Source organism: Enhydra lutris, unplaced genomic scaffold (assembly GCF_002288905.1).
Source record: "Enhydra lutris kenyoni isolate GAN:26980312 unplaced genomic scaffold, ASM228890v2 scaffoldscaffold28, whole genome shotgun sequence".
NCBI lineage: Eukaryota > Metazoa > Chordata > Mammalia > Carnivora > Mustelidae > Enhydra > Enhydra lutris.
The window spans coordinates 12,420,308-12,441,251 of NW_019154112.1; the positions used below are offsets into that span (position 1 = coordinate 12,420,308).

Genomic DNA, 20,944 nt, shown 5'->3' on the forward strand with positions numbered 1-20,944 from the left:
CCAGTGTTCAGTGCAGTGATGAGATTAGGTAGAGATGAGATTATTCTTAGTATAAAGGAGGTAGATTTTATAGAAATAAAACACATTCTTGAAATTAAGTAGAACCGGTATGGTCACATTTGGCAAAAGCAGAAAAAGATCCAATAGTTTAAGCATTAGTTGTAATGTTTAAAAGTCATTACTAAGAGGTTTGAGATTTTCATTAAACAATCTAGGAAGCCTGAGGCGTCTTAGAAAAAAGTGGTTTGCAGGGAAGATAATTGTCACTTTTTTATAAAACCAAAATTGGTTTTCTTTTTGGAAACCAGAAATTATAAAATAGGAGAGAATACCTAGGTTTTGTAAACCAAAGGATTTGAGTATAAATTTTGTTTTGCCATTCATTAAATTTATCAATTTGGTATGATGACATTCTGTGCTTCTGTTATTTGTATGTAAAGGTCAGCTTCACAGAAATTTTGCAAGGAATTAAAAAAAAAACTGTGTAATGCAACACGAGAGTGGCTCACTTTAATACAGGGAGTATCAAAGTATAATCAGCAAAGCCTTAATAGGAATCACTTTCCTTGTCCCTACTCATCAGTGATTGAAGCATTTTAAGTGAATGTGTAAAGTATAAGAAATTTTAAATTTCTACAGAAGGAATGAGCAAGATTTAAAGAATTCCAGTTGTGGTTGGATGGATTCAAGAAAGGGTTCTTGTCATTCTGGAATGAGAGGTTCAGGTTTGGATTACTGGTGTACCCAGGTAGTTTTAAGAAGTCTTCCCTGATCCTTGACCCAGCACTATCAAATACCATCCCACCCATTCTCCTACTCTGGGGTACTCAGAAGTTAATTACTAACCTTTGTATTATGTTTATGACTTCTATTGCTACATGCATCTTACACCTACATATTTATGTGGCAGTCTCCCCCACCACGTGGTGAGACACGTTTTTATTCATCTTGTTCTCCTCCACTGCTTGACTCAGTGCCCAATAAAGATGTGAACATAGATAAACAATTTAATAATTATTATCCGAGATAAACTGAAGGGAATTTTATTACAGACAAAAGCATAGGGTAATCTGGCATTTTTTAAAACAAAATTCTACATTTTTATAAAACTTGATAAAAATAGTATTTCAAACTACATAGTCATCAGAAATAGAGTTATCAAAAATGCATGCACATCACTTGGTATTTCCTGGCCTTTTGTTTCCATATAATATATATCTTCATGACAAATTACTTCATTTACAACCCTAAATAAAGTCTAGAAAAATGTGCTCTGATCTAAACAAGTGAGTGACTGTTAACCTTTTTTTTAAAGGTAGATACTATAAGCAACTCAATGCCACACGGATGATACTTACATTAGCCAAATGAGCCAGTTCTATCTCCAGGAATGAATCCGTTGTTTTGGGTTCAGGCCTTATGGTGACCACGATGATTTTGGAATTAACGACAGTGTAATTTCTGAAACAGAGTAATTTTGATTAAAAGGAGAAAGCATGGATGACAAGTATGAATTCCTACTGCTCGGTACATGTTGGAATGCATGTTAAATAAATAAATAAAGATATCCTAATTTATCTTAAGGAAAACAGAGGAACTGGGCAAACGGATTTAAAGCATCATATGAAAGAACTTCTCATGGAAAGCTATGGTTCATTTCTTCTTATAAACAAACCCTATCTGGAACAAGAGAACTTTGGGGGGAGGGGAAAGCTATTGCTGACTGTACCATTTTAGAGGCAGGGAGGATGAAAAAGCAGCAACACTGACAAGCTTTTGATTCCTTAAATCTGATTCACCTCCAAGAGAGATGGATTGTGAATTCAAACCTTCAGGCAATCTTTAAATGAATATAAGCCATGTATCTCAAGGTGGACTTAACGGTTTTATTCTCTAAGAGACCAAATATTCTTCTTGTAAAGTGCTATCTTGGCGTTTTTTAGACTATCTCAAAATTCATTAAGATGAATGATTGGGATGTGGTTTAGCATGAAAACAAGCAGAGCTGAAATATAAATTAATGCTGTTGCTAATCATTGACCATCATTCATTTCAGCAACAGAGACTTACAGGCCACTTCTTTATCTCAATATGCTCCATGTAAGGAATACATTTGCCTTTCGAAATATCTTACCAATTACAGTTCACTCACAAAGAAGTTTTAAATATATTTACAAGATACAAAAATTATCCATAAACATAAACATAAAACGGAGCCAACTCTTTCTTATACATACTGGTTTTTACTTAACATGTATAAAATGCCACACATCACCTCTTATTTAGAGATTTAAAGTTGAATTATGCTTTTAGCTATATATATTTCTTCCACCCCTTCTTTTTGACTTGAAACAAACAACAGAGCATGTCCTTCCACAGAACAGGTAATGTCCTGGGGAATTTGTAACAGGTATCAGAGATGAAGTAATTTAATTTTTCCCTTTTTTTTGTTGCTTAAAGTGTTATTTATAGATAATAAAATTGACCAATTTTAAGGGGGCAGTTTAATGCTTTTAGCAATTTTATACTACCATACAAGCACCCCAAATCAAGATAGACAACTGATCCCTGACCCTGAAACACTTTTCTTGAGCTCTTTGCATCTGATCCCCTCCTGTTCCCAAAGTTCCAGGCAACAACAAATATGTTGCCACTATAATCATGCCTTTTCTAGAATTTCATTTAAATAGAATCAAACAGTACAAAGACCTTTGTGTTTGACTTACTTCACTTAGCATAATGTTTCTAAGATGCATCCATTTTGTTTCTCTTTATAGGTGAGTACTATTCCATGATATGGCTATAACACAGTTTGTGACCTACTCATCAATTAAGTAAGTAACCTGTGGGTTACTTCTGATTTTTAATTTTTATGACTAGTACTATTCATATTTGGCTATTATGAATAATTGATATACACACTTTCTACATAGACATGTGTTTTCATATGTTTTGGTATGGTATGTTAGGTATTTGGGTAAATACCTAGGAGTAGAACTGCTTGATCATCTGGTAAAAGTATGTTTAATTTTCTGCATAAATGTCACACTGTTTCCAAAAATGGCCATCCCATCAAAAGCGTATAATTCAAATATTGTAGAACAATGTTGAACCTCACATTCTTTGTGAAAATCTTTTCTCTAATGGGATGGTCTTTGCCTGATATTTCACGAGAAAAAAAAAAAATGCTGACTCTACCACTGTGAAGAATTTACTATATTTAGTAATACAGGAACTATAAACATATTTTGTGTTGGATAACATTTTTTAGCCCATCTCTCATGTATTCAGTACTGTCAAGTAACAGGTTCTTAAACACTCAGGAGGCTTCATGGTATCTGGCCTAACAGTAAAAAGTAAAGTACAACTAAGTATAAATTGGACTTTATATTTCTTAGGGGAAGGTAGCTGCAAACAGAGAAGGCTGGTTAACTGTACTTTATTTCATTTAATACTAACTGAAGGTCAGTTGCATTGAGAATGATATGAGATAAGCTCTAAATGCCAAGTTCACTTTGCAAATTTATTGTTCCCTATTTCTCTGAATAAAAGTGTTCAGGGGATCAGGAGAGAATAGATGGAATTAACAAAGCTGTGAGGTGATGCTGGGCAATTAATTATATTAGCAGATATATTAGCAGATTAGCAGGATTCTCAGAGAATGACAAGGTGTATATAACTTGGGGTTGAGAATGTTTGTCTGTTGCCACCAAAAAAATTATGGAGGTTTCCCCCAGGGAACAGCCCTGAGCACACAGATGCAAGTTCCTTTCCCAAACTAGCCTGAATATGTTTGATTTCTGGTTTGGTTACCTCGAAATAAAAATATTTACATGTCACTTTAATTCATTTTGCCTCTTTATTCTGGTTCTATTTATAATCTCATTTCTTTGCTATAAATAAAACCCATGTTAATTTAGCTCAACTGCTCAACTGTTTAATTTCATAAATGTTAGTTAAATTTGATGGTATACAAACATTTTGTATTGTTTTAAAGTTGCCTAAGTGGTTCATTTACTGGAAAATACAGATGTGAGTATTCCGAACAGGAATTTATAATTCTGTCAAGATATTTATGAAGTTCTGTTTGTGTGTTTGGGCATGTGGGAATTTTGATCCTGGGAAACTGGTGTATAGAAAGCAAAGGGGCTAAGATGAGCAGCCTTCTGTAGGGTATGTTATTCTGGGTCAGGTTTGCCAGCTTTTCATCTGGCCTTGTGGAGATGACGGCTAGAAGACAAAGCCCACCTTATGACTTCTGCTGTGTGTGTGAACTTATTTAGAATTCAACTGTGAAAGGATGCATGCCAATATAATTATGCAGATGGATGTTCTCATCACATTCACATGAGTACTCTCCCCCACCTTGTCCTACTAATATGTAACAATCTCTAGCACAACATCTATTAATGATATGTATGTCTCCTTCTACATGATTATAAGTCCAATGAGGGCAAGATTTGTATCTAGCATTTATATATCCTCATTTGCATTATGCTTCACACATTTTAGTGCTAACACATGTTTAAATATTGTATTAAATAAACACATAATAAAAATATCAAACTTTGGATCAAGTTGGATTAAAATGTAATGCCATTATCATGGCATTAAAATGCTTAATGAAGGAAAAATAAGCAAATTTACACTGTGCAGTGGGTCCCTTTTTAAAAAGTGTACAGCATGTGAAATTATCTTTAATTTATTCCATCAATTTATTCTAATCTGCATAAGTGAGTAGCTGGCTCCTTATGTGCCATGTCAGGCTTTGTGATCTACTAATGCTTCCTGGCTGTGTACACATTTATATTCACTGCTAGGAAGGCAACTCTTATAGCCAAATGGATTTCATGACTAAAATAATAAAGTTCTTTTCTGTTCTTGAGATTTGTGCTAGTTAGGTTTGGCTAAAACATTTAAAAATGTGTAGAGTTATTCATTCAAAGGAGACCCAAGTTATTCAGTTATCACAATTGCTATTATAATATTATATTATATTATATGTCATATACTTTATAATATATAATATATTGTTATAATATATAATATTATTATAACACAATTGTTAGTCACAATTATTATAAAGGCTTAAGGCACTTCATGTATATAAACCATATCCTAAAGAGAGTAAAAAAGTGACTATAAAATGGAATGTAGCTGTTTACAAGAGACTCACTTTAGGTATAAGAACATACACAGGCTGAAAGTGAAAGATGGAAAATGATGGCCATTCAAATGGTAACCAAAGGAAAGCAGAGATGACCATATTTGTAATGGACAAAGTGGACTTTAAATAAAAAACCATAATAAGAGACAAAGAAGACCATTAAATACTGTTAAATGGACCAATTCACCAGGGAGATATAACAGTTATAAACATATACACTTCTAACAGCAGAGCACCCAAATATATGAAGCAAATGTTGACAGAATGAAAGGGAAGAATAGACAGTAACACAAATATAGTAGATTTCAATTCAATAGCCCACTTTCAAAATGGATAAATCAACCACATAATACAGCAATAAGAAATAGAGGACATGAACAACACTAAGGATCAGCTGGATCTAACAGATATACAAAGAACATCCTACCCAACAACAGCAGCATATACATTCTTCTCAAGTGCATATAGAGTATTCTCCAGGATAAATCACAGGTGATGCCACAAAAAGAGTCTTAACAAATTTAAGAAGATTGAAATCATTCTAAGTATCTGTTCTGACCACAGTGGAATGAAGCTAGAAATCAAAGACAAAAAAGAAAAAACCTGGAAAATTCACAAATAATTGGAAATTAACTAAAATACTCTTGAACGATCAATGGACCAAAGGACAGATCACAAGAGAAACTAGAAATACCTGAGACAAATGAAAATGAAAACACAACGTATCAAAACTAATGGGATACAGCAAAAGAACTAAGACAGAAATATATAGTGGTAAATTGTTCCATTTAAAAAGAAGAAAGATCTCAAGTCAACAACCTATTTTTATATCTCACAGAACTAGGAAAAAAAAAAACAAACTAAAACCAAAGTTGTTAGAAAGAAGAGAACAATAAAGATTAAAGCAGAAACAAATGAAATAGGGAATACAAAAATAATAGAAAATATCAACCAAAATAAGAATTAGTTGTTTGAAAAAAGAAATCAACAAAATTGGCCAACTCTTAGCATGACTAACTAATAAAAAAGAGAAAACTAAAATAACAAAAACCAGAAATGAAGAGAGGAGACATTACAACTGATGCCACAGAAATAAAAATGATTACAATAGACTGTTATAAACAACTACACACCAATGAACTAGATAACTTAATTGAAATTCCTGTAAACATAAAAGCTACCAAGACTAAGATTCATGAAGAAATTAAAAAATGGAACAGACCTATAACTGGTAGAGATTGAATCTGTGATCAAAACCTTCCAACAAAGAAAAGCCCAAGAACAGATGGTTTTGCTGGAACAATTCCATCAAACATGTAAAGAAGAATTAACATCAATTCTTCTCAAACTTTTCCAAAACATTGAAGAGGAGCACATACTTCCAAACTCACTTTATGAGACTGTCCTACCAAAATCAGAAAAAGATACAAGACATGAAAACGACAAACTACAGAGCAATATTCCTGATGAAGAGAGATGCAAAAAACAAACAAACAAAAAAACTTAACAAAATACTAGCAAATCAAATTCACCAACACATTAAAAATATCATACAACATGATCAAGTGGGAATTATTTCTGAGAATGCAAGGATGGTTCAACATATGAAAATCAAATAAACATACCACATTAACTGAACACAGGACAAAAACATGATCATTTCAGAAACAACATTTGAAAAAAATTCATTTTTTCAGGATAAAAACTCTTAACAAATTAGGCATAAAGGGAATGTATCTCAACATAGTAAGGACCATATATGAAAAACCCACAGCTTAAATTATACTCAATAGTGAAAAACTGAAAGTGTTCACTATTAGATCAGGAATGAGGAAAGGATGCCATCTATTGACACTTTTATTCAACACAGTATTGCATTCTTAACCAAAGCAATCAGGCAAGAAAGAGAAATAGAAGGCAACCAAATGGCAAAGGAGAAGCAAAATTATCTGTGTTCAAGGTGAAATGATCTTATATGTAGAAAACCTTAAATATTCCACAAAAAACCCTGTCAGAACTAATAAACAAATTTAGCAAAGTTACAGGATACAACATTTACACCTAAAAATCAGTTGCATTTCTATACACTAATAAATAATCCAAAAAGTAAATTAAGGGAAAAAATCTATTTATAACAGAATCAAAAAGAATAAAATACTTAGGAATGAACATAAGGAAGTGAAAGACTTTTAAGCTAAAATCAAACAAACAACCTTGGTGACAGAAAATCAAAGAAGACACAAATCAATGGAATGATGTCTCATGTTCAAGAATTTGAAGACTTAATATTGTTAAAATGTTTGAACTATCCAAAGCAATCTAAAGATCACTGCAATTCCTATCAAAAATCACAATGACACTTTTTTTACACAAATAGAAAAAAAATACAGAAATTAATATGGATTATCAAAACACTCTGAATAGTCAAAACAATCTTTGCAAAGTATGACAAAGCTAGAGGCCTCATGTTTCCTTATTTCAAATACAAAGCTACAATAAGCCAAAACAGTATGGTACTGGAATAAAGACAAGTGATAGATAAACCAACCGAACAGAACAGAAAGCCCAGAAATAAACACTCTCACATGGGCTCAAATTATCTTTGACAATGGTGCCAAGGCTACACACAATGGGGAAAAGATAATCTGTTCAACAATTGATGCTGGAAAACTGGACATCCACATGCAAAGGATGGAATTGGACCCTTACATCGTGTTATATAAGAAAATTAACTCAAATAGATTAAAGATCCAAACATAAGACTTGAAACTATAAAACTCTTAGAAGAAAACATAGGGGAAAAGCTTTATGACATTGAATCTGGTAATGATTGCTTTGCTATGATACCAAAAGTATAGGCAACAAAAACTAAACTAAACAAAGGGTACTGCATCAAACTTAAAAACTTCTGTGCAGTAAACAATCAACAGAGTGAAAAGGCAATCTACAGGATAGGACAGAATATTTATAAGCCATATATCTGTCAACAGGTTAATATTGAGAATATATAAAGAAATCCTAAAACTTAACAACAAAAACAAACAACAGGATTTAAAAAATGGGCAAAAGACTTAGACATCTCTCTAAATATGACATAGAGATGGCCAACGCATATATGAAAAGATGCTCAACATCACTAATCATCAGGGAAATGCAACTCAAAACTACAATAGGATACTTCATACCTGTTAGGATGGCTACTATCCAAACAAACATGCCAAAACAATTAAAAAAAAAAAAAACCCAGAAAACAATAAGTGTTGACATTGTTGTGGAGAAATTGGAAGTCTTGGGCACTGTTGGTAGGAATGTAAAATGCTATGGAAAACAGTATGAAGATTCTTCAAAAAATCAAAAATAGAATTAGCATATGATGCAGAAATCTACTTCTGGATGTATATCCAAAAGAACTGAAAACAGAATTTCAAAAAGACATTTGCACACCCTTGTTTATTACAGCATTAGTCATGATAGCCAAGAAGTGGAAGCAGCCTAAATATCTATTGATAGATCATAAAGAAAATATGGTATATACAGATCGTGGAATACTATCCAGCCAAAAAAGAAGAAAATTCTGTCCTATGCTCTAACAAAGATGAACATTGAAAACATTATGTTAAATGAAACCAGTCTCTCTCTCTCTCACAAACACACACACACACACACACACACACACACACACACACACACACAAGTAATGCATGATTCCACTCATATGAGGTACCTAAAGTAGTCAAAGTTTTAGAAACGGAAAATCTCCAGAGGCTAGGAGGAGGTGAAAAAAAGGGTATTGTTGTTCAAGAGTATACAGTTTCAATTTTGCAAGATGAAAAAGTTCTAGAAATTTGCTGCACAATAAGGCACACTACTCTTCTGTGCATCTTAAGATGGGTAAATTTCATGATATGTGTTTTTTTTACCACATTAAAGGAAATGCACTGCAGTGTTACAAATAAACATCAGTGGAGAGGACTGTGGAACTTATTGTGCAAATAAAGTGTAATCAGATAAGGTACAGTAAAGAGGTGTTAATGGTTTAATAAAAATTATTAAAATTACTATAGCCTCTTTCCATTTTTAGAATTATAGTTCATGTAGCTTCTAAATTGAGAGTTTTCATAACTGTTTAAAACCAGCTCCCCAATTTAAATAAAACCAAAACAAAATAGATGACTTCATATATCCTAGGAACTGGGACTTCATTAAAATATTAAGTTAAATATATTTGTTTTTAAAACTAAAATCAGCTGATGGCTGCTAAAAAGTAGGATTGGGCTAATTTAGAGCTTTAAAATGAATTAGAATTTTAGGTACGTTTACTAAGGGATGTAACACCTAGAACTACAAAGAAGCTAAGCGATCAGAGATTTAAATTCACTTTCCAAAGGTATGGCCAAATTAAACTCAGATTTTTATAAGTAATATACTGAATGTATAATAATATTTCATAATATTAGTTATGCAAATTTGTTATGTCCATAGATAATTGTAATTTCTAGTGTCCCCATAATAGGATATTATAAAAAGATACAGGATATCACAAAACTACAAAACGTCACTGGAAACTCGGAATGAAGAGGCAAGATCCAAGGGTTACGTCCTGAAACTGAAGAACAGGTGCTCATTAGAGGACTCAACAATTTCAGGTTGATTGCCTTCAGAATGTATAGGTTTAAAAGTAATTACATTTTCATTTTCTGATTATTTCTAATATAATTTAGTTCAATTGCTTTTCCCATTTGCTGTGATTCCTATAACATATGAACTCAAATGAGTTCCATTTGCTAAATATGAAAAAAATTCTGTGTCATTTATCTTTATTAGGTTGGTGCACCTGACAGCAAATTTATGGGGCTTTTGCATTATTGAAATTTTTTTTCCTTTTCAAAAGATAATTTTCAAACCACTACTAGCTTTTGAGAACGTAGTTCCTTTTTGGTTCATCTGTATTTTTCCTTGCATTTTAATACTATAGTGGAATTTGCGTATAATTTTCATTAGATCCTTTACAATGTCATGAATGTTAATAGCTACATTAAAATGCTCTTTTTCTTTTCTCTTTTTTTTTAAACATGACTATATCTTCCACATGTCCTACAGGAAAACTACACAGTACTCCTATACTCAAAAGTATTGTGATTTCCTATAAAACTGGAATCTGACTATTAAATGAATCAGAAAATTGTCTGTTTACAACTGTTTCTTAAATGCTAGCTTGAGTGTATGATTGGATACACTTTTATCCCCCTTAGAGATAATTTCTGTACCATAAATTCCTAGAAGTGGCTGCATCAATGACAACGCATTTTTAAAGCCTCTTGATATTGCCAAACTGTCCTTCTAAAAGGTTATTACAGTTAAAAATCCTTCCCAGTGGTTTGGGAGCTTTTCAGCCTGTGAGAGGTTGCTAGTTTCTTGACTTGATTTGGGGATGTGTGTGGGAGGCTTTGCCTCTCCCAAAAGATCCTCTGGCCTCTGCTGGCCAGCCTTCATCCCAAAAATGGTCATGAGGGGCTGGGAAGAGTGATAACCTCCTGTCCTGATGTCAGTAGCTTGGGTTGGGACCACCAAGTTGACCCCCAACTATCCTTGAGTTTGCTCATACCTGGTCACCTTCTCCTTGACCTTAGGAGATTTTAGGCTTAAGAGCAATATGTATTCACACTAACACTGAAGTGCATTGTTTGTACTGCTCAAAGGAATCGATACTAGCACAATAGAGGAAGCAAGACAGCAGAACTCTCTCTCCTAGGTTTGGCAGAGAAGACTTGAGTTGGATTAGAACTCAGTCATCTACTGGATACATAATTTTGGGTAGGTCACTGAACTAAGAAGGTGGTCAGTCTCTCATGTGAAAAATTAGAATTCTAGATGGTACTAACCTTTAAAGGACCTTGTAGCACTAATATCCTGGTTCTATGCTTTTTGACTATTGAAAATTATTCTAAGAGGGATAAAAGTGGAAGGCTGAGAACAGCACTTATTTAGTTTGGACTTAAGTAGAGCACTTCAGTTGAAGTGACAATCTGAATATACCTAATTGTAAAAGGGAAGACAATCAAACACCAAAATAAAAATTGTACCTCAAACAATACTTGAATGCATACTAGGGCAAGAGAAGAAAAGAAATCTCTAAATGAAAGAGTCAACATGCAGTTATTTCTGCCTATGTATGAAGGGAAATTTCTAAATTATATCTATTCAAACATTACATTAAGTTCTCCTTCTTAGTCCCCATGAGAGAAATTATGCAAAGTATTGTTTTGAAAATGATTATATCAAAATATAAAATTTCTAGAAACTTAATAGTAAGCCTAACGTTATTCAGTGTATGGGAAACTTGGCTCCAATAGTTTCAACAGACAATTAGTAAAATGATCACTCAGGAAAATGTGTCATGAAAATTTGGTAAATAACTAAACATAAAGAGCAAATCTGTATTTTTGCATGTTGAATTGGAAGATAGTCCTTTTTCTACTGGGTTCAATTCACATAGTCTAATTAATAAGTAAAACAATAAGATATATGTATTTTATTCCTCTGTACTTATATGGCATGTACACTAAATTTCTATGTACCTTATTATTTTATAAAATTGGCTTAAGTAGACTATTCTATCAGATAAGACAATTAATTATTCCAGTACATTTCTTGAACCCTTATTACTTACTAAGCACTGTTCTGGAGTTTCAACAGTAGGGAAGATTTAAAAGAATTCAGACAGTAAGTTAGTCAGGTTGCTGTTTAGTAAATATTTGTTCAGTGACTAAAACAAAGATATCACCCTTGTCCTTTAAAAGACTTATTCTTATTTAACAGATCTATCATTGGTACAGTTACTAACTCAACTTTATGGAGTAATTTTTTGAAAAGAAGAAGAAGGAAAAAAACAAGCCTGAGAATACTTAGTTACATTATTTTACTGTTTAAAATAAAAGGAAGTGAGAAGTAAATGCTTATTTTTCTCCTTTGAAATAGTACTTAAACATTTTATTCTGAGTGTTCCATTGTTATTATTTCTGGACTAAATGTGAATATTGTTTCCCTATAGTCATTTACCTAATTACTTTATACATAGAATGTATGAGTGTGTACACATAGTCATAGACTTTATATGAAGATTGTTAAGGGCTTTAAGCAAAATAATATGTCAGAATTGCACAATTCTACTTTACTACAATAAAGACAAGCAGTTTCTGAAGTTAGAAAGAACCTTTGAGTTCAGCTGTACATATAAAAAGGTCATATGACTTGACCCCAAATTTGAATCTGGTTGTGTCACAGGTGGTACTAGGGGAGCCACTGCTCTGGACTATTCCCTGCTTTATCCATTAAATCATTCCCAATACACCTATTAGTCTACCCTAAATAAATGTTCAACACCCTTGACTTAACAAATTTATGAAACATGGAATAACCTGGCTAGGTGCGAGTGAATTCTATGATATTATGCAAAACAAGATTAATCATAATGCAACTTTGTTAGGCATGTGGGAGAAAAACTAATTCATAATCTGAAGTGTTTTATGTTGAATATTTTGTTTGCATTCACTATATCCCTCAGCAGCAAATAGGGTGAATATTGCACATTTTATTTATTTATTTATTTATTTATTTATTTAGTGCTTATATTTTAAGGCTGACCTGAAGGCAGACAATTTCTGAGTGACTGAATAAGTTTATAAATTTTTTTATGTGTACTTAGAATTAAAATCCAAGTCCTCTGATTTTAAGTTAGTGTGTAATCTAGAGTTTTTGAAAGATTAGCTTCTTACAAATGAACCCCCTATGAAAATATGGGTCTAACTTTGAGTATCTGTGTATATTGGACTTCAGCACATTTCTTTTCAAAGGAACAGCATACACAAAGTTAGAGGACGTGTAAGTATAAATCTATTTTATCTGTAATTGTGCACACCAATGTGTTTTAACAAAACCAGTGGAAAAGTTCAGAATAAACTCATTAGTTTTGAAAATCTGTTATTGGTAGAACAAAAGCAAACACAGGCCAATTCAAATTCAGAAAGCCCAGATTCCGTCCAGAGAAGAAGGGAATTAAAGAAAACTCAACTTTCCAGAGATGTCTCTTTGGTTGAAGGAGAGCCTGCGTTGCTGCTAGAGATTCACTGACTGTATTAATAATTTGCTGCACATGGAGAGATTTTCTCCAAAGAATCATGACTAGTCACTGCCGCTGCAGAAAACTTGGTTGCTTCATTGCAAGGCTTTTTTTCTGCTGGACTGAACTCTAATTGTGTTTATTCATGAGACTATTTGTTATGCTCCTGGTATAACTGTACACATCATTCACAGTCTTTCCTCCCTAAAAGCTTGAAGCTTTATTCATAAGGGTGTGAGTAAGAGCTCACTGCAAATGTGGCTATGTTTAACTAAAACAAAAAGCAAAAAAACCTGGGTCTCTGTCATCCAGGAGTTGGGGTGGAGGAAACAGGTCTTCATGAGTGATAGCATCGCTATCCAAGTAGGTGTGAATGATGTTTTCTGTGAGATCAGGTAAAGTTAGTTAAGACAATAGAGCAAATACATTAATGTTTATAGAATTACTATGTGTACTTGTTTCTTTTTATATCTGGGAGGAAAGAAATCAATGGATTTCCTCCAAAAATAGTCCTCTAATTTAACAACAGCATTTTTCTTAATGTAGCTATTATTGAATATTTATTTAGAAGCAAATTGAGATCTTGTGCAAATGAAGAACAAAGCATGCATTCCCAGTCACCATGGCACTCCTTTAATTTCATGTAATGTTGATGAACAGTACCATTAAGTGCAAATAAAGAGAGAAGACAGATTAATTTTACAACAACTCATTCTACTACAGAGACCCGAGTTTTTTCTTTTCCTTAATTTTTTTTTTTTCCTTAGTCTCAAGGCAAGTCATGATTAATTACAAAAGAATTGCAGGGGTATAATCAGAGACCAAAATTGTCTTTTCTAGTTGTTTTGAAGTGCATAACATGCTAATAAGCTGTTCATTAAATGAGTATTTTCTATTTAACTTAAGAAAAAGCCCTTTGTATTAACAAAGCTTGTTTGACTATTTTCATAGAATGAGCTAGAGTCACATTTTTGGAATAATTTACAAAGATTATAACAGCTTATTACTTCGTAGCTTACCTCAAAGTGGGCAAAATTAGATCTAAGTTTTTGTACAGGACTGCTCCAAGAACAAATACTGATGATTCATCTGATTCTAGAAAAAAATGAAATTAAAAATATTAGTGAAACTACAGGAAAAATACTGTCTTCTAAAACTTTAATCTGCTCATTATGAGGGGATTCCAGTACTTGCTGATGCAAAGCTGAGTAGAAGAAATGCCTTCCTAACCATGCATGGGGCAGATTAGCCCACACACCGTACATATTAACTCACTAATTATTAGCTCAATAATATGGGTCATGTGAAGTAACCTTCCTTCACCTGTCTGAGACAGGAGGCTACTGTCGTTGCAGCTAAGGAGTTTCAATTCCCAATGATATGGGGAAAGAGAGACTGTTTTCTTTTGGAGCTCTAAGAAGGAAGGTCAAAATCTCCAAGGTAAAAAGCAAGACTACGAAGCAGCTGTCAAAAGTAGCCATTAATTTTAGAGGCTGCTGAAGATGTTCTCAAAACTGAATTTTTTCTCAAATTTGTTTTTATATACCAAAATAATATCTACAAACCAAAGCAAAAGTGAGGAAGAAGTAAAAAACGCTGTGGAAAATGCAACACATTTCCATACCTAAAATTAAAATATTATGCCACATACTTTACACTGAGATAAAACTGTCAATCCTGAAACTTAACCATGAGAAGCTCAGGTCTAGAATTTGCACTTGTATTTTTTTCCCATTGTAATAGATAATTTCCTCCAATAAATCCAGATTTAAAAATCAAGTGTCCGTTTTCTATATTTATAAAATTAGTTGACAATCATGGTCGTAGACAGTTACCAAGTCACTTGATGCAAGCAGATTTATATCTAGTGTACTATTAAACCAACTAATTAGAAATATTTTGTTCAAAGCTCAAATTACTTCACATACTTACCTTTTGATGACACAGGAGTAAAAATGCTTTTTGGAATGACTACTCTATCTTCTGAGTTTCTTGCCCAGTCAACCATTCCCTTTCGTCCTTTCATTGGGAAGTTGATGTCTGTTAGAACAGAAGCTGCAGGAAGCTTCTGAATGCTAGCCACTAGTAGGAAAGAAGTAATAATGTTAACTAAGATCTTTCAGTGTAATCAAAATTGACCAAATTAAAACTTGCAGTATATTCAAAATAAAATTTTGAGCCAAAATTATATTTATCAGAACCACAAAACAGACTTATTTCCTATTATGGGACAACATTCATGAGGGTTGCCAATTTTTTTACCCACAATCTAGGTTTCTGTTGCTTTCCAAGAAGAATCAGGAACTGACGGTCAATGGAGTATATTCTGAGGGGACCACATGTAGTGCCACTGGTTGTTCATGGCTGACTCCCATTCCAATTGTCAGAAGTCCATACTGTATTTTTTGCTAAATATTTTGATTAACACACTTGGTCCGAAGGCAGAAATTTTCATTTAAATCTGAGCTTTGTCTTCTGAACACATTTTCTGCATTTACATCGGAATGTTATCTTTGCAACAAATTTTTCATGGATTAAATGGGGTACCATGAAGGCATGGAAAGCAAAGCTGGATTGATTGCTCTTGGAAACAGAATTGCCATAATCCAAATAATAAGAGCACTAGTAATGCCATAACCACAGAGCCCATATAATATGAAGAAAGATTTATCAAATAGATCAATAACACAAAACTTTGAAAACATCCTCCACAATTGAAAGTAATAAATGTATACTTTGACAGGAGAATCGTATTTTTACTTGCAACAAGTATTTTAAATATATATTGAAAAAAATCATGAATGATGTTTGGTAATGCCTGAATGTATTTTTTGTTACATGTAACAATTACACACACACAGTATGTCATAAAACTATAATGATAAATACTTAAGTGCTTATTGATCATATACATTTCCAATTAGGAAGTGTAATTTGTGTAACTTTTACATAGGTCCATACTTGTTCTACATTAAATCTTCAGGTGTCCCACGGAGGATTTAAACAGAAAGATAATGAAGAAAACTATAAAAACTACTATAAAAGTAAGCTAAAGTAAGAAACCATTCAGCTCCTCATAAATGAATTTCACCCTGAAGAAACTTGTAATTTAAATCCAGAGAATGAAAATTAAGAATTTAACAATATTAGTTGTATAAATATATTGCATCACTGGCTTAGTTCCAAATTGAAATGGTTATGTATTATTGTACTTTACTAAAGCTCTTTCAGACTATTATAGACATCCATTATCAGCATAAGATGGAATTTCATATGGCCTGTAATTTGACATAATAAGCTTTAAAAAGGATTTTGTTTCTAAATGTTGAAGGAAAGAGGGTGCTGAGTAACACATACATTCATTATGGATGTTAAATGCTGTTTTTGGATAACAGCTGTAATTATTTTAGTTTCTTTAATTTTCCAAAAAATATAGTCTTTGTTGTACATAAATAACCCAGTTCACATGTGTCCTTGAAGGGTCCCAATCCTCCACTGCAGAAAGACGGACAAGTCAGCAAATTGGCAGCACAGTCTTTCTTAAGGGTCCTATAAGCTTTATTCAAGCTGCAAAACTAAGTTCATCTGCTTCCAAATCCCTTGATCCTAACTTTGGCTTTTTTGGATGAAATTTATTTCACCCCTTTGCTCCAAAAACTGATGAAAAGAAATGAAGATTTTTCTGATTGCCACACAACTGGTTTCTGTTGTAAAGGAAAATAAACAAGAGATAAATTGTTGGACCCCGAAGTCTAATAATTCATCTGTTTCTATATACCTTGGATAGAAAGCAAAAAATCAAATGCACAAAAAGAAGAAATAACAAGTGGAGGAAGCACATTCTGTACCAACTCTGTCACCTTATCCTGGATAAATTCTAGTCTAATATTATACCCTTAAATACACAAGAATGATATAATTATACATGCTTGTATCTCCCATGATGAAATGCATTCATTCTTCAATTAAAGGCACATTAGCTATTAAGTTATGACTATATAGATTAGATTATAATTTTGAACATAGTCTAGATGAAAGAAATATAAAAATCAATTAGGATCACTATTTATTTTGTGCAAAAAGTCATTTGAATTGCAGACTTGAGCATAAGGAGGACATAAAAACAAACACCTATTCATTGACTTTAGTAGAAATGTAGTTCTTTTTTATTTTTTAAGATTTTATTTGTTTAATTGACAGACAGAGATCACAAGTAGGCAGAGAAGCAGGCAGAGAGAGAAAGGAGGAAACAGGCTCCCTGCTGAGCAGAGAGCCTGATGCGGGGCTGGATCCCAGGACCCCGGGATCATGACCTGAGCCCAAGGCAGAAGCTTTAATCCACTGAGCCACCCAGGCGCCCCTAGAAATGTAGTTCTTAAAGTAAGATGATATTTTCAATAAATGCATTATCAAAAGGGATATGGCTTCATAGACTGATGAGACTCCAATGCTAGCCTTCAAATTGAGTATACATGGTTTTAAAATGTGAAGTATTTAAAATTGTACATCTTAACCTTAAAGCTATCTAGGAAGATAGCTTAGATGACACTGTGGTTCTTCGTGACCCTGAGATGATTAACAAGAAAACCTATTTCCATTTAGCAAAAATAATTTAAAGATGACTTTTATTTTCTCCTTTCAGTCCCTGTACCAGACACTTGGACCAATTCAAACCTCAATCCCTTCCCTCCTTCACCAGGTTTAACAATCCAAAACTCTTAAGTAAAACGTAGACGCAGTCTTTAGGGAACTGGGAAGCCTGGATGTTAAGTGAATACCAAAGAGGTAAGATTAAAAATGAATACTTTAAAGTATGCCAAGTTTATACAAATATGTGTCCAGTGCTGACAAAGGAACATCAATGCAAAGCATAAGTGCACAATCTCCATCCTCTGCTTCTGCAGTAATTGCTGCATTAAAACCAGTCATTGTGGGTGGTTAGATAATAGAGCATCTTTCCTCAAAATTGAGAAAATGCCTTTCTTACAGAAGATTAAAGTGCTCAGAAGAAACCTTAGAGAACACAATGTCCCTGAACAAATAGGCACGTCTTGAATGCTCCAAGAATTATCCTAAATTCACTGTATCATGTTTTCATTACAACAACACTAGATTTGATTTCTTATGCAATAAAAATAGGTGACTCATCACTGATAAACCTTGGAGCAAAACCAGCTGAACTTTCATTTTGCAATTTTAAAACTTTCATTTTGAATTTGGATATGCAGCATAAAATTCCTTCTCATCAGAAAGGATAAGGAATTCCTGGAGTTGGATCTAAAGGCATATGGGCTGGGTTTTGTTTGTTTTTGTTTCGCTTTTGGTTCACCAAAGCAGCCAATGTGGAGCTTCTACCCTTGTTTCTGGAGAAAATCATTGAGGTTTTAGCACTTAACCCTAATTGAGGTCCTGGAGAACGGCAGCTCTGTCACGTAAAGTCATGTTGGGTAATGTGTGAATGGTCCACATACAAAAGTTAGAGTTAGTTCATTTGATGCATCAGTTGCTTCATGGACAAGAATGGAATGCACGTAGAAGGAAAAGACGAGAGAGCCAAGGTGCGTGCATGAATGCTGGAGGAATCAGCACAATGGGCAGATGAAGGCCAACAGAGGAAAATCACAGCTTCCAGAATGGCTCAAGTGTGGACTCTGGATCTGGGCCTGGGATTTAAACCTTGGTATTTTAGGGTAACTATAATGGCCTGTGGGGTTTTTTTTGTTGTTGTTGTTGTTGTTTTTTGGGCCAGTCCCAGTTTACCTCTGCTGTTTTGGATAATTGAGTTTATGTATTTAAAACTTTATATTGAATACATACACATAACCAAAGGCAGGACTTGCACTTAAAATAGAGCTTATCCTTTAGTACTTAAATGTGCCACCCAGAGAGCTGAGGGTTCCTTTTTACTCTCTCTTTCCTTCCTTCCTCCCTCTTTTCCTCCCACTCCCTCTTCTCCTCCTCCTCCATCTTCTTTTTCTTTTTTTCTCTCTCACCTTTCTTCCTCCCCCTCCACCCCTTGTTTCTGTGTGTCTTTGTCTCCAACTCTCTCTCTCCCTTTCCTTTTTTCAATAGAATCTGCCAAACAGAAGAGGTTGGCTTCTCTGGTTATTTGGGAACCCAAAGTCAGCCAGGCTAAAATTCTCTACTGAAAGGGAAAATCACTGTATCCTCAATGACAAATTCAGTATTACCACTGCAACCAAGGCCACAGTTTGCAAAGAGAACTTCAAAAGCACTACTTTTATGCAGTGACCTACACGCTTAGCGCAGCAACTCACAGTCTATAAATGAGTAGAGGAAATTCCCAAGCAAGGCCCCTTAGAATCACAAACAAAAGTAGAGGTGGATACAGAAATAGAAGTTTAAGAGATGCCTTAAGAGGGATATTGATGTTCCAAAATATTTAAACTTTGCATCATTTTTCATGTTGATTCAGAGAGAACAACTTACAAATTGGGTCTTGACTCATCAATATTAGAAAACTGGCTAGTCATCAAAATGGATTTGCTTGTGGAAAACATCACTCAATATTACTAGATGGTCACCCCCACAGTTTTGAAATTCTGTAAGAAAAATGAGGCGGGAAGGGAACTCTGCACTGTGTCAGTGTGTTAGAAAGCAACTATTAGTTTTGCTTGTGTACCAATAGCAAGCTCAGAGGGGCTAAGAAAATCCTGCATTGTAATGTGATCCCTTGGCATTTAGCAGCTTAAAAAGCCAGGTTTTTATATTTGTATAGCAATGCTGAGTGCCTTATAAAATACTGAGGACATTTGGAAGGGAAGGGAAGGACAGGGACGTTTATTGAACACTTGACATGACCTCAACATTTCTTAGCCATTCCTTAATTTATTCAACAAGTAGGTATCAAATGTATCCTCTGAGCTAGACACTCTTCTTAGCACAGCACTTAGGCAGGTCCTTTACACGTGTTATCTTATTTAATATATAGAACAACCCTTATTTAATATTTAAAACAACTCTAGGAGGCATCATTATTATCAGTATCCTCATTGTTATTATCCCTACATTCATTTTATGAGGAAGTAGACTCTGTTAAATTGGTAACATTGTGACTCAAGTCTCAGTTTGCCAACTTAGAAGTTTATGATTTTGAACTGTGTGGTGCAGTTTGGTTTTACCCCAACAAATTAACAGCAAATTTATTTTGCACTAAATATAAAAGACAGGTGTAATGATTCAATGACAGGAAATAAACTATTCTCACTTATCCAACAGGAGATCAAAACTGGATACCACTGAAGAATGGTGATTATCAAAAAGGGATATATACAAATATTTTAATTTATCTAGCATAATCTCTATGTTCTAACATCTCCACAAAAAGTCATGTTTTAGGATTCTGCAACAGTGAGTGGTTTATAGGAAATATTCAGATAGTCAGCTGGACAGATTTTGGTTGTTCTTCTCTCATCTCCCTATTTCTTCCATTTACTCTGTCTCCTTTACTAAAAGGCTAAGATTTGAACATGGAGGGCCAGAAAAGACTTGCTAGAAAATAGTGTGCAACCATCACTTCCCAGGAAACAGAGCCACTAGGCCGGGGCATCCACAAGGACCACAGTGCTCTAAGAGTGCCCTAGCAGTCCCATCCCACCATCATCACTGCAGAGGGAATCACCCCCAAGTCCCAGGAC

At 33.9% G+C, this 20,944-nt stretch overlaps 1 protein-coding gene across 1 annotated transcript in view; it reads right to left on the bottom strand.

The window, feature by feature from the left end:
• Positions 1 to 20,944, bottom strand: part of LOC111152280 (adhesion G protein-coupled receptor B3) — a 724,443-nt gene that overhangs the window by 300,888 nt on the left and 402,611 nt on the right. Inside the window, exons 14-16 of the mRNA XM_022510749.1 lie at positions 15,219 to 15,368; positions 14,306 to 14,381; positions 1,359 to 1,461 (exon numbers count right to left, since the gene is read on the bottom strand). Of these exons, the coding sequence (XP_022366457.1) occupies positions 1,359 to 1,461; positions 14,306 to 14,381; positions 15,219 to 15,368 (329 nt within the window). The remainder of the gene's footprint in view (positions 1 to 1,358; positions 1,462 to 14,305; positions 14,382 to 15,218; positions 15,369 to 20,944) is intronic.